This window comes from Solea senegalensis, linkage group LG9 (genome assembly GCF_019176455.1).
Source record: "Solea senegalensis isolate Sse05_10M linkage group LG9, IFAPA_SoseM_1, whole genome shotgun sequence".
Classification (NCBI taxonomy): domain Eukaryota; kingdom Metazoa; phylum Chordata; class Actinopteri; order Pleuronectiformes; family Soleidae; genus Solea; species Solea senegalensis.
The window spans coordinates 22371244-22385642 of record NC_058029.1 but is presented as its reverse complement, the minus strand read 5'-3'; the positions used below and the strand labels follow the sequence as shown (position 1 = coordinate 22385642).

Below are 14399 nucleotides of genomic sequence, written 5' to 3'. Positions count from 1 at the left end.
GTTTTGGAAGTGACACAAGCGTGTCAAACAAGGTAACAGTACATCAACAGCTATTTTTTCCCTGTGAGCTACAAAGCCTTTTCTCTCTGGCTTTTGATGCAGAAGAGTGAGTGGCTTATACATTTCAGTTTCCAGTCAGAAAAGACTGTCTATTGGGGAGACAAAGCAACAAATATTATCTGAAGATTTAGTAGATTTAAAGGCATACATTTTTTTTTATAATTAAGATGGCCTTTTGTTGAGTGGCTAAAGTCTGTTTTCCTTCTGCCCCTGCTGGCAGCCATGGTTTCAGTAAGGGTGAACCTCCTTGTCTCAAGTGCTGCTAGTGCAATCAGCAGTAACCGTTTTCTGCAGTGTGGTTGGATGATGTGCTGACACAATCGCTTTAAAGAGGCCTTGAGTCGTGGTTAATGCTTGTGATTAGAATTTAGTCTTTCTACCTTTATTCCAGGATTGCAACTAATGACATTTTTCATTGTCAGTTAATTTATTTTGGGCAGCAAAATAATAAAGTTCTGTCACACAAAAGTCGTGCCAAAGGCGATGAATTAAAATGACTTGTGTTGTCTCATCATCCATCCAACACCCTAATACACTAGACTATGTATATGAAATGTGATGTTGGACTAAAAGCAGCACATTGCAGTGTAGCATTTCTGCTCCAGATCGACTAATTGATTATTTAACTCAAGCTCTGTCTTTCAAAAGGATGTGACACCTCTTCCTCCTCTCTGTCAATACAAATGAACAAGGTTCTGCTGGGTGACTCACTTAAATGGCTTATTGGCTTCATGACATGCAACCACAAATGATGGGGCAAGTCCCCAGCTGGCCTTTCACAGTGAGAACAGTGAAGAAAGGGCCCTGATTTTACTTATTTATTGATGCTTACTCTCAGCAGAAAAGCTATCATGATGTCATCTGTCAAGAGAAAAGCATCTTGATACTTGACCCACTGCTCTTCCTCAAGACAGTGCTGTTGGATGTTGGATGGAGAGAGTTTTGAATTTGCCCATCCTATTATCGACAAGAAGTGCAGACGGTACACAACTCTCACTTTTGCCTATTTTTACTTTCAGTTGGGCAAGACTCACTGCAAAATAGATGAAAATGGTATTTGACTGCAGTTAAATGTCTGTTTCTGAATGTCACAAAAGCAACATGTTTAAGTAAAAACACTGAAGCATGCACAGCTTCATACTGAGGCATTAATTCAGTAGTTAATATTTACAGTAAATGTATATTATAATGGCAAATCCCTGTAGCAGCAGCTTTACAGCAGGTATGCAGCAAACATGTTGTCTGGGCACACAGAGGTGACATTATGTCATAACAATGAGCTTTTGGGCATCTACTCTACATGTTACACACATCTGTAGTATTATCCATGAACAGTAACCGATTTTAAAGAAAATGTTTTGTTCATGTAAAATCAGTTAGGGCTGAACAATTAGAAAATCGCAAGGGCTACAATGTAACATAAATAAAATCAAAATCAGTGTCAAATCAAGTCGCAATCATAATTTCTGTCTAACAAATAGCAATTGGATATCTCCCCCAAATCATTCAACCCTAATATCTACATGAACAGTTGGGGAGTAGAGTAGGAAAATCTCAAAACGTCAGAAAGTCAACTACTGTCATCCTGAACTTTTCAGGATGACAGTAGTGAGATACTAGATCACTAGAACACGTTCTCTCTTTAGAGATTTCACACACGAGGTTGAAAAAAGTGTTGAATCGTATAATAAAGAGAGGAGAAAACAAAACCTATGTTTTACTTGAATAAACAAAACAGATCAGTGATTGCTCCACACACAGTCGACTGTACTGAACATCCACAGCTCGTTCTTGTCTGTGACTCTTTATGGGTGCTGTGCATGAAACGATGCCGTCTTTCCGGCAACATTTTGAAAAGATTTACTCTGTGCCTCACCATGTCCTGTGCCGGGGGATGTTATCCATGTTCAGTATCTCTTTGACGGACATCAGGTCAGCGGGGATGATGGGATAAAAATCAGAGTAGGATGCGTCCTCATCACTGTAACATTCAGAGGGCGAAAAAAAGACAAATCCTGATTAGCACAATTCTGGAAATCCTCCAATGACACAGGTGAAAGATTAAAAAGATGCATATCATTCCTTGTCATCCTCCACAGTAATTTATTCTTTTGATGTAATGATTGAGTGTTCATATTAGCACACTTATTCATTTTGTCATGGTTTACGGCACATTATCCAATCTTAAATTCATCAGACCATTATTCTCCTCTGCCACCATAAAACAGCAGTGAAGCTCCTATTCTCTGTGTGAACAGCAGAGGAGGCCATACATCAGTGAGAGCTCCAGTAATGCAGGCAAACAAAATACACCAGGTTTGATTTATTCATAAACTCCAGGGATTCTGTTTAAAGCTGGCAGCTCTTATCTGACTTAAAAAGGCTTAAATGGATATATTGTCTCCCTCTCCTGTTCAGGAGATAAACAATGGCAAATCAAATATCTAATAAAATGACAATTGGCAAAGAAGTGAGAATCTGTGAAATATGATGTCAGCATTGTTTGTGGCACTAATACTCTTGTGTCAGTCCATGCCTCGGCACGAAACGGCACAATTAGGTTGCATCTCCACTACAAAAAAGTACCTTCTTAACGTGGGCGGAGTCATCACTACATGGCCGAGTGAAACTGCGGTGACTTCATTTTATACGTACGCACGCACGCACGCAGTGACTAGTGACTTTACACCAGACCCCTGTAGTTGTTGGAGATTAACCCATGTTTTTAGGATTGTTAAGTAGTTTTAACTTATCTACAGTTCGTCACTGTTTGGCTTGTTTTCTGTCCACATGTCTCCGGAGCGCAGCGTCCTACTCCACAGACTGCAGCGGTCTGTGACGCCGCTCGCAATCACTGGCGCTTTCCCTAATAAAGGAGACTCCTCTGTTAAAAATAGAGATTTCCCTGGTGGTAGTTTTAGATTAACCCACGTTTTTAGGATTGTTAAGTGGTTTTAAGTGATCTGCAGTTTGGCACTGTTGGGCTTGATTTGTGTGTGGTGTGACGGCACTCTGGCCAGTCAGCGGCCGGCAGTTGGCCAATCATCGCATAGTACCTACTTGGCACGCTTTTGGAACCTCGACTGAGCAAGTACTAAAAATAGCACCTGGTACCAGTTACTATGCTAGTGGAAACGCTACTTAAACCGTGCCGTGGCGAGGCGAGTAGAGCAGAGCCGGTGGAAATACGCCACAAGTGTGTTTCTTTGTGTGGCACTGCAAATTTGTCTCTGTGGAGTATAAACACACACTCCTGTGTTGTTTACAACAGTACAATAGGATTAGAAGACTCAGAATCAGCTAATATTCAGAGTATTGTAGTGTTTTGTGGATGTTTATCATTTTGATTGTCATCCTATCGCCAACTACACTTTAATGCTGGAATGCATTGTCTCAAGTTTTTGCAAGGATTTGGCACTAGTCACTAAACTTAAGCTTAACCCATTGTCTGCACTGTGAAATGTTAGGATCATAATTGCTAACCAGCTGCTTCTGCTATGCAAGTTCCCCTTTTTCTGAATTGCGTGCAAACACTTACTTCACACTTTCACACAACACACTTCTTGTTTGTAGGTGCTTATGTAAAAGGAAGCAACCAGATCTGCTGGTATGATGTAGCAATAACAAGTCAAGCTTTTTGCATCTAGTTATGTGGTTCAATGTACAATAGGATACAATATGTATGCATCACCTCTATTCTGTTTTGAATCCACTTGTGTCCTCTGATGTCAAAGTTGTTTGTATTTATGTCACTGGACACATACAGTAAAGGGATAATAAATCATAAACACTGCCAGTTGCTGTCTCTCCATCCATTTAGTGTTTTAATGACAGGCACAACATGTTCATGCAGACAATAGGTGCACATGTGTAAAGTGATACTAAAGTGTGCGCTCTCCATTTAAAGCATGCACAATCAACTGAGGTGACCTTTTCATTACGTCCCTCATAAACAGGAGAGTGGGTATTTGTTACTGGTGACAAGGTTATTTGAGGCAATGACAGTGATGGACAGGAGAAGCATTCCTTTAAATTCTCCTTTTATCCGCAGAACACAAATGCGTAATATGAATGTATAATTACAGCCTTTCGTGTCTGTTCGATCTGTATTTACAGAATCTTTTGCCTAACTGTGAAATATAGTACAATATATTTCAGCAAGTTTGTGTGTCAGAATTGTATATTTACCCAGGTGTGCGTTACACACCCACAACTACCGTTGCTGCTAGTATCTCGCCTCAGGCATTGCTTTCAACAAGCCACCTTACAAATGGCAATGCAAATTAACTTCTTGTTCTCTTTTGTTTATAAGCTGGAAAATTTCCCCATTTTACAGTACTCGGAGGACAACTTCTGCTTTTGCCATCTTATTTTTCTCTTTTCCCTTGTTTAGGTTCCCTCTGAGCTGTGCTGAGAGGCTTGGGCTGTTGAATAACATAGTGCAGAGCCTGCGGCTGCATAGAATTGCCACAGATATATACACACAGGGACAGAAACACTAGTGGCTTGCATGTGAACAGGAACCCAAACACCACGGGTGTGTGTCCTCACAGGCAAACAATCTATTTAAGAGATGATCCTGCTACAGTGTAGATTTATGTGTTTATAAACAACAGGCTTTCTTGAAATATTAACTTGGTATAACTAGCAGGAGGAAATAAAAAGAGGAAACCATCGATGCTGGATGATGCCCTCACTGTTGTTTGCATAACAACTAGCATCAAAAAGAGTTTACCTGTCAGCTTGTTGTACAAACAACAACAAATGGGTTCTAAAATTGTGCTCTTATTTAAAAGTTACCCACAGGCCATTTTGTTCAGTTTAACAGGATACATTTAAATGTTTAAATGTGTTTCCACTCAGGATCAACCCCCCCATTTCAGCTCAACCAAGGTTGATGAAGTGGATCCAGTGCTCTGCAGTTAGCATCCCCCACCCTAGGTTAGCCTAATGTAATGACTTGCTCCATTGGGGGGTGGCTGAAATAAAGGCTAATTTGATTTGAGACTATTAAAATAGACCAGAAGTGATTCATTTAAGATCTCGTTGTGGCAGAGCTGGTTAGTCTGCTGTGCCAGTTTGTTTGTCTTTGCCACACTGCATCTAGATGACCTACTGTATATGACAGCAAGACAACAAAGATGACAAGAGTGGCAGTTAGCTCCAAACCCCCATTCTATGTTTGTGTTCGATTTTTCTTTGACACTAGTTTGACCTTGTGCATCAACTGATAAGGATGTCAAACCACTCACATCCTGCCAATTATACATTCCATCTGTATCATTATAAAGCTACTGTCTTGTGTAACTGCACCATTTCATTGCGAAATAATGTACAAATATTTTTTACATTTTCCTTTCATTTTTTTCCACTTAATTTATTGCTCATGCTCTTCATATTTGTCACTTGTCTACCTCTGACTTGTGGCCTCTAACAAGAGAATCTACCTGATGTGAGATCATTATAGTGTAGTCTAACTAATGTGAGTGGGTGTGACATGGGATGCAGTTGAGGGGCGATAAGCCATAGGTTGCAAAAATTGTGAGTCAGCGGGCCATCAGGCTGAAAATTCTGAAGTGTGAACAAAGCTTAAAGTAATTAGATGCTCAAAGTCACGGTGGGTCAGTGGTGCAGCGAGCCATCTTTCAACCGAGGGTTTGATTCCTGACTCTACATGCCGATGTGTCTCTGGGAAAGACACTAGGCAGCATGTGAATGGGTATGAAAGACATGATATTTGCAAAGCTGTCATGTCGACCAACTTTGAGTGGTCATCAAGACCAAAAAATTAGAGCAGAGGAGGGCAATTAAATTCCTTTCCTTTCCAGACTTGCACTGAATTTGAAAATGAGATTTAGATACAGTCTGACATTAGCCAGGCTAGATTATATCCAATGTACTGTACAACTGAATTACCCATCTGCGACCTGTGTAGTAGTCTCTTCTACATAAACTTTACCATTTATTCAAGCTTATCATGCTGCAAGTTAAGTACATGAGAAATGGAGAAAAAAAAGAACTGGAAGCGTGTTTCTATCTAAAAAGCATAACCAAAGTGTTTTAACATTGTGGCTTTGGAAAAGTTGATACAAGCTTATTAAAATTTGAATGATTTAAAAAAATGCTGATAATTTAAGGGTTTCCATCTGCTCATAGTTTTACACAGCATTTTCATGCCATTCAGCCAAACAGCAGCACATTATTGCTCACAGAGATTGTATGATGTGTATTCATATCAGTCTATTGAAAAAACGTATTGAAAAAATTACCAATGATACCATGATGTGATCACTATCAGCAGATGATGCTAGTAAAAAAAAATCACCAAATTTTAGCACTGCAACTTTAATGTCTTGGCTACACTTGACTGCAGTCTCTGTGACGTGTAGTTATTAATGTTCTATATGAGTCCATTTTACTTGTGGCTAAATCTAACGGGGCCCAAGAGATGCTTCTCCGCTTACCTGTGCGGTGCCTCAGGGCTCTGTCCTGGGTCAAACCCTTTTCTTCTCTATACCCGCTCCTCTTGGGGTCTATATTTTTTAAAAACCTTCCCCTTTTTGCCTTCCATTACTAACACCTTGGCTCCCATTCCGTCTCTGATGGACCGTCTCAGGGACATCCAGACATGGATGAAATTAAACTAAAATTGAAATTATTTTATTTGGACAACCTAACCTTTTTAGAAGGTTATTACAGTGCCAGTGGCCCATTAAGCTGTCACATTAATTATGTGACAGCTTAATGGGCCACTGGCAAGGAATCTTGGTGTGATTATGAACAGCATCTTTTTTTAACTTAGGAGTACAAACAAACGTCTTCTTAAGACTCTGCCAGGGTGTAGGCCCTTGAAAGATTTTGAATGGGCATTTCATGCCTTCATTATGTCTGGACTGGAATACTGTGATTCCATCTATGTCTTGAATCAGCAGTGGTGGGCCGTCAGGGCCAGCAGGGCCTTCTCTGCTGGCCCTGACAATATCAAAAGGTATGTTTATTATTATTTTTTAAAATTATTATTATTTTTAATAATCAAATGAATGTGTGTCTGAACGTGTCCATATGTCATAAAACGCATCATAGCTCCGAGGACCTGCTCTAGTAGTATTGCTGGCCTTTCGTTGAAGCTGCCATTTCCTATTTGGTAATAACTTTGACTGACGTGTGTCGTCAGCCAATCAAAATTTGATATCATAGTGACAGAACGCCCCAGGCCCAGAACTGTGTCTGGCTCTAGCCCCCGCTGTTGTCATCAACGACGTTTGAACCTTTGGCGGGTTTTGAAGTAAACTATGGCCACTGCATTAACACCACTGATCAATCATGTTTCTGATCTCCTTCGTGTGCACTTTTCACGGCGATCATTTGGAGAAAAGAAGGAAATTATTTCCAGAGGAAGACCTACACCGAAGAGGTACATCATTTCTGGTAGTTCAAGTGTTAATGATAAATTGATAACAATTTTAGAAGTGGTGAGGACAAAACTGTTGATCATAAATAGTGCCAGGGACGTGTTCCCCACGTAGCTGACGCCTTTGCTTATGTGGAAGCTTGTTTTTGTTTCATATAGTGGCTTGTGAAATTGCAGTTGAGTGACATAACGGAAGATGTGGTGGTAATGATGCAGTAGCCTATAGATGCGTGTGCGCTATGGTTGTTGCAGATCAACTGTCTCGTCAATATAGTGCATAATAGTGTGTTTTGTATGTGGTTGTGGTTTCTTTTTTTTTTTACTGAAAGCGGAAACCCCACGGTACGCTACTGTGAATCAGTCAGTTCTCCAATGCTTACAGGTTGTCCAAAATTCAGCTGCTTACCTTCTGACAGGGACAAAATATAGAGGGCATATCACTCCTATTCTATTATAGATCTACACTGATTGATTTTAATATCTTATTACCCTAATTTCCAGATTATAAGCCGCTACTTTTTTTCCCACGCTTTGAACCTCGCAGCTTACACAATGACGCGGCTGATTTATGGATTTTTCCCGGTTTCACAAGCTTCATGCCGCGAAAAAACGGAGCACCGTCACATTAGACCAATGAAATTAAATGCATGTAAATCATGAATTTAAGGTGGTGCTCCGTGTTCAGACAAGTGGGCAGAATCCTTCACTAAAACAGGCCGCATGCGAAGAACAACTTATGGTCAAGTCTGTCAGTGGATCCTGACAGCGTGGAGCATTGTCTAAAAAATCAACAGATTTTGAAAGGCTGGACTACTGCGTGTTGAAGAGGGCAGCATGAGTTCAGCGGGGAATTTGCCTCCAGATGAAAGTGACGAGAGCGACAATGAAAATGATCATGAGAAAAGATGAGATGAAGCTATTCTGAGGCTGTTCAACTCTGACACTGAAGGAGATGACTTCAGTGGTTTCAGTGCGCAGGAGGAGGAACATAGTGACCAATGACTTTCTTGATAGGCTACTGTTAACGTTAATTATTTATTTTTGGCCTGTGTGAAGTTCATTTGTTTCAATATAGGCACCTGCGGCTTATAGACATGTGTGGCTTATTTATGTTCAAAATAAATATTTTTTAAAAATTGAGTGGGTGCGGCTTATATTTAGGTGCGCCTAATATTCCTGAAATTACGGTACCTGTTTTTAAATGTCTCAGTGGCCTGCAGGTCTTGCATGTGCCGAGATCACGGCTAATAAACAGGGAAGTTAGAGCCTTTTTTGTGGCAGCACTTTAGCTGTGAAACAGCTTTCCTTTATGCGTGAGAGCTGGTCAGACCCTTGAGGCAATTAAAAAAAAATTTCATCTCTTGTTTGTTGCTGGCTTTTAGCACTAGTTAGGCAAGACACCTTGGCCTCATTGTACAGGCATGGACTGTCTTAACTTGTTTAATTATTGTATGGTTTTATCCTGCACTTGTTGTTTTCTCCCCCTCTCTCATAAACTTTTTCCTGGTTTTTCTCCCCCGTCTCTGCCCTACTCCTTCTCTCATCCCCTTTTCTGTCCCCCACCTCCCCTCTGCCCCCCTTTGTTGTGCAGGCTTGGTCTGTTTTGGCTTGCTTATGTAATTGTTCTATTGTTTAGTGTTTTTTGCTTGGTTGTTCTTTTGAACTGCCTTTGATGTGTTGATCTGTTTTCTCCTTTTCTCACATCTCCCTGTTCTCATGCCCTGAATTATATTTTTAATGAATAAAGATGAAATATACCTGAAATAATTGTTTCAAATGTTAATTCCCTTGTTACAGTAGGTTTGTAGCCTCTGGTGTCTATACTGGCATGACAGTGACTTGCCTTTTTTTTTAAATGCAGAAATACATAAGTTGTGTTCTCACACAGGGGAACTGATTTTGTGCTCATGCGCCTCTTTTTATTATACCAAATCACAACAAATGATGCTTGCTGGAGGTAAAAATATGTGCCAATGTCTTTGAGGATAATACAATACTCTTTCTTATTGTGGAGACCATGCAGTGCACCAGGGAATGATTATCACAAATCTTTGCTATTTGAAAAAAAATCAATATATTCTGGATGTGGTGCACATTTACTGAATATAAAACCGCACGCTTTCTCTCTACTGCTCTCCGCTAATATGTTGGACTGTGTGTGCGTTGTCATGAATGCACCTGGAAGTAAAGGTCCTCTTCTTGATCTGGGAGGACAGTTGCATGCTGTGAGACATCTGGGAAGACTGCTCCTCCTGCTCTTTCTGCATAACCATCCTGGTTTCCATGGTAACCCTATAACCAGCACCTGAGAAAGAAGAGGAAACAGAGTGGGGGGTGTAAAGAAAGTGTAATACAGTTCTTGTCAGTGGGACACTAAAGGCAGTGTTTTTGTGAGCAGCTTAGACAATAGTAAAACAGTCTTGGCAAGAGGCACAGCTATTTATTTTGTGCTTTTTATTCACATTTATTGCTCTTTTTTTTTTTTTACTTATTTGCTCTGTTCAGGTGGCTAAGTAATAGCTGCTGCATATCATTGGTGTTTTTCTCTAGCCTCATCTCCAGAGAGTTATAATGGAGCCAAAGGCTGTGCTAATTATGCACAGTGTTAACCGCCCAATTTACACAATGTGATAAATGAATGCTATCAAAAAGGACACCAGTCTTTCGTCATAGGGTGGTGTGGTTAGCAACCAAAACTGCATGTAAATTCTGAGAAGAATACCATCAATAACAAAGTTTCTTGATCATTATAGGCCACAATTGCATCCTACATCGAAGAACATTGTGAACCAAACTTTACCAAAGGGCAAACACATCTACTGTAAATATGTATCTAAAACATAATTGTTGGCAGAATGTAATCTTTAATATCTATTTATGGAAACATTTCTTCTTAAATCTTCTAGTATTGGTCTATAAAAATACTAGAATACTAATATAAAGCCCTGAATTCAAAGATTTTCAGTGTTTTCAGAGCAGCAAATGATTGCGTCTAAGAATGCTTGTGCTGATTAATCTGTCTCACATTTAATATCAGCAGTACTTTTTCATGGAAATATCTTCACACTTAGGATGTCTTCCTGCTAAGTTGATAGGAGACTCAAATTTCTATGGTGTATTTTTGGTGTAGTCCAGTGTGCTTTTAGGTGTAGAGAAAAGGTGTGCATCAGTCCCAGGTTGAATGGATCAGCCCCTTTGTGGGCCACTAAGATGATTCATCAGTCGAGGTTTGCCATGGTGCTGCCCATCATTAATCATGTAGCTGCTGTGGGGAAGTGAATGCAAAATGGTCTCAACAAACAGAATTGGGTTACGCCTGATTGATAACTTCATTCACCCATTCCCAGTGGCAACCACCTGTGTTGATGCTTACACAATTGCATAATGTGTTTTTTCTTCTCATCTCCTTCAATTACCTTGTGGAAAACGATGGTGAGTTAGGAAACAGGCTAGAGGGACAGCTGATTCCCCTGTCGTTTTTTGTGGCTCACTTTGTGCAATGGGAGAAAGATTTGTTTGAACATTGTTAATGAAAGGTTGACCTCTGGCACATTAAAATTGATCAGCCTCCATGGGTAGGCCAGTTCCTGGGCCCCTGGAGGGAGTAGAGCAAAAGCAAAGTGGTGTTTTCCATTGTCAGTGCAGCTTTCAGTCTCTAGAGTGAACTAAGACCTCAATCTCATGTTCTCTGATATTTGAAGGACTGTAACGGGGGGAAATAGAAACATATTTATATTGTACTCATTGATGGAGAAACCTGTCCTTGCACTCTCTAACTACAACCAGCCATATCACAACCGTAATGCTCCAACAGTGTGGCTCGTCACGTGATGATGACACAGTTACTTTCTTTACAAGTTTCTTTAGGGTTTATGTAGCATATAGGATTTTTTGTCTTTTTTTTTCCAATATCAAATTCAGTGACTGACGCACAATACACCTAAGTCTAGTTTGTTGGGGGTGTGTGGTTATAGTGAATTGCAGCATCATTGCAACTAGGGACATGAGGAAAAACTGTTTGGTGTCCAGCTGGCAGTTTCTATAAGCCAAGCTAAGAAGCTAAAGCATCACTGAGAAGTGTCTTGCTGCTACTACCAGAAGCAGTCAAAGGGCCAGTTTCAGCCAGTCTCAACGAACAATCACATCATGGAAAACGGAAGTTACAGAAGTCTTTTTAGCCATACAGCATTACCATTATTTGACCAAGATTTTGGCTAAAATCAGCTGTGACCAGCATCATCATCATCATCACTGCCCTTGCTATAATTATTATTATCATTATTATTATTATTATTATTGTTATTATTATTACATCTTACAAGGCTCCATCAGAAGAGAACCCAATCTGACAATAGATGGTCAAATAATTTACTCTATTATACAGATCTACTTCAGTGGCATAACTACAGTATATCTGCTGTTTTCAAGGTTAGTTTGCTCTTTAATGACTAGATCTAGATCATCTAAGTGATGGCTGAGTAAAGGAAATTCCACTCACTTTTTCTGTAACACAACTGAAGTCCTTCTTGTCAAAGCCCTGGAGAAACAAAATATCCCTCTTCCTCTTTTGCCTGCCTGCCTGTCTGTGTCTGAAGATATAGTTCAGTCTCACTCTCACTCTCACCTCTGTTACCTGTCACCGTCTGTCTGTCTGCGCTTCACTGTCTCCCCTCCTCTCTTGATGAATCCATGAGGGTGACCCCGGACACAGAGTCCTCCAGTGCCAAGCATGTTGACGCCACTGCTCTCTCATTCTTAAGTTGATAAATATAGACCAGTGACATCTCCCCTGTAGACACACATGCACACAGTTGACTTTACACCACAATCTGTTCTATATGGACACACAAAACCACAACAGGCGCGCACACACAGGCACATTTCTTTGTCATCAGCCAGATCAATTTACAGATGGCCCCACAGACGAGCAGTGGAAACAAAACAATGGTATCTTCCTGTACAGCAATAGAAGCTGGAACAAATGACCTGAGCAGCTGAATGGAAAAGTTGGAAGAACAATTTGCTTGGGTGGAATGAAATGAGTGCCCAAAATGTTAAATTGAAAGCCAGAAAAGGACAAATGGGAAGATGGGAGATGGAGAGCTGAAGGGGAATGGAAGATGCTGAGACAAGAAGGGATAAACGGGGTCTCTCGACTGGAAAAGTAAATTAAATGGGAAGTTGTCTCTTAAAAACACTTTCCAGCAGACGTAGAGATTTCTTGACTGGTCTATATTACAGTTATTGTTGTGAATGACAATCAAGGCCATGTTGAGCATGCCTCTCCACTTTCTGACAGATAGTCTGGCGTGGTTGATTTTTGTTCTGCTATCTACACCACGTTTGTTTTGTTAGTGCCATTGGCTAGTTACAGCACACAGTGCTTCACACTTGCACAATTAATGAGTGAAAACAAGCAAAACGGCCAAGTAGAAGAAAAGTGATGACATTGAAAATGAAGTTATTTTTCTAGACTTTTCTGAACAAAACGTTTCTTCTTAAAGTTTTGTGTAGTCTAAATTTATGGCTCTGGCTGTATAATCATGGGGACCATGTATAAAAAAACCGTCTGTCTTGCATTTTTAGAAAGTTAGAGGTTAATAATGTTAAAGGCATGTTCAGACACTGAAGAGGGAGTCACCAGATCTGATCCAAAACTCGTAGCTTACAAGAGACTAGTCTGTGAATAATGGAGATAGAGGGGAGGTAATGGCGAGACATGTCCTAAGTTTAATGAGTCCAGAAAAGACATTAGTAATGGGAGTGTAATGATGCATCTTATCAGGATATGAGATGAGATCAGAGTTCTTACTTTGAATAGGTCTTTGAATTCCACACATGAAATGATGTATTTGGTCTGGCAGTCCATTAGAACTGTGTTTGTGTGAGAAGCATGCTCTTTCCCTGAACAGTTTTTTCACTGCAACAGAATTTAAAGGAACTCTGCTTTTATTTATAACGTAATTATCCCCATTTTGCTGGTTGTATCATTTTGTGATATTTTTCTCTGCTAGGTAATTTTAAGGAAGTGCACTATAATTATCTGTTGCCATGGTTGCGTGATTTTGTCTGAGTTTATTACTGTCCATCAGTGGTCTAAAGGGGCTGCAAGGAAAGAAGGCATCATTCACCGTCCCAGCATTCTGTGGAAGGGTTGGGGGTTATTTATATAATCTTTTAGTGGCCACACCTGCTTCTGGAATATCAGCACACAATACAAGCCTGGGTTGCCAGGGCTTCTTATCATACATTGACAGTGACTGTCAGACTAAGAATAACCACTGGAACAAAGCAGCTGAGGTCCACCTTAATTAGGACCTCTTGGTTTTGAAGACTCCTCAGCTCTTCGTGAGTCTTCCAGAGACATCTCATGTCATACTCACCTTTTTTTTTTTTTCCAAAATGCGTACAATAAAAAAAGGTGGTTGCTCAAAAACAGGCTTTCAGTATTCATATCACTTCAATCTTTAAGGTTATGTTTTAAGACAATTGCTGCTCTTTCACAAAAGACCTGAAGAACAAAATACTGTGTAATAAATTCCTACATGTAGCAGGTTAAGCATGTATGGCAAGATAACAACTAATACATATTTGCTGCACACCCAGAACGACTTATCGTGTTTTATGAATCATTAATGCTTATTCACAATTCATGTTGGCTGTGTGGTTTTACTTGTTTAAATTATTAATTGCAGCAGGAGTCAGCGTGGGACTGTGTGGCAAACATTTATTCCAAATTGGATGTTCTTTCATTTTATCTGTACCTCACAGATGCAGATTATCATAGTTTGTTAATGTGAAGGTCAGTGTGGACAGAACAGGTTGTGACACACAACACCCTATTCGGGTCACTTCCCTGGACACAAGTAAACAACTGTAGCATCATCAAGTATTAGTTTTTAGAGCAGCACCTCCGAAATATTTAGTC

At 40.1% G+C, this 14399-nt stretch overlaps 1 protein-coding gene across 1 annotated transcript in view; it reads right to left on the bottom strand.

The window, feature by feature from the left end:
- Positions 1–12070, bottom strand: part of myom3 (myomesin 3) — a 57169-nt gene extending 45099 nt beyond the window's left edge. The window contains exons 1-3 of the mRNA XM_044033275.1: positions 11970–12070; positions 9650–9776; positions 1937–2041 (exon numbers count right to left, since the gene is read on the bottom strand). Of these exons, the coding sequence (XP_043889210.1) occupies positions 1937–2041; positions 9650–9756 (212 nt within the window). The 5' untranslated portion in view covers positions 9757–9776; positions 11970–12070. The remainder of the gene's footprint in view (positions 1–1936; positions 2042–9649; positions 9777–11969) is intronic.
- Between the last annotated feature and the right edge of the window lie 2329 nt (positions 12071–14399).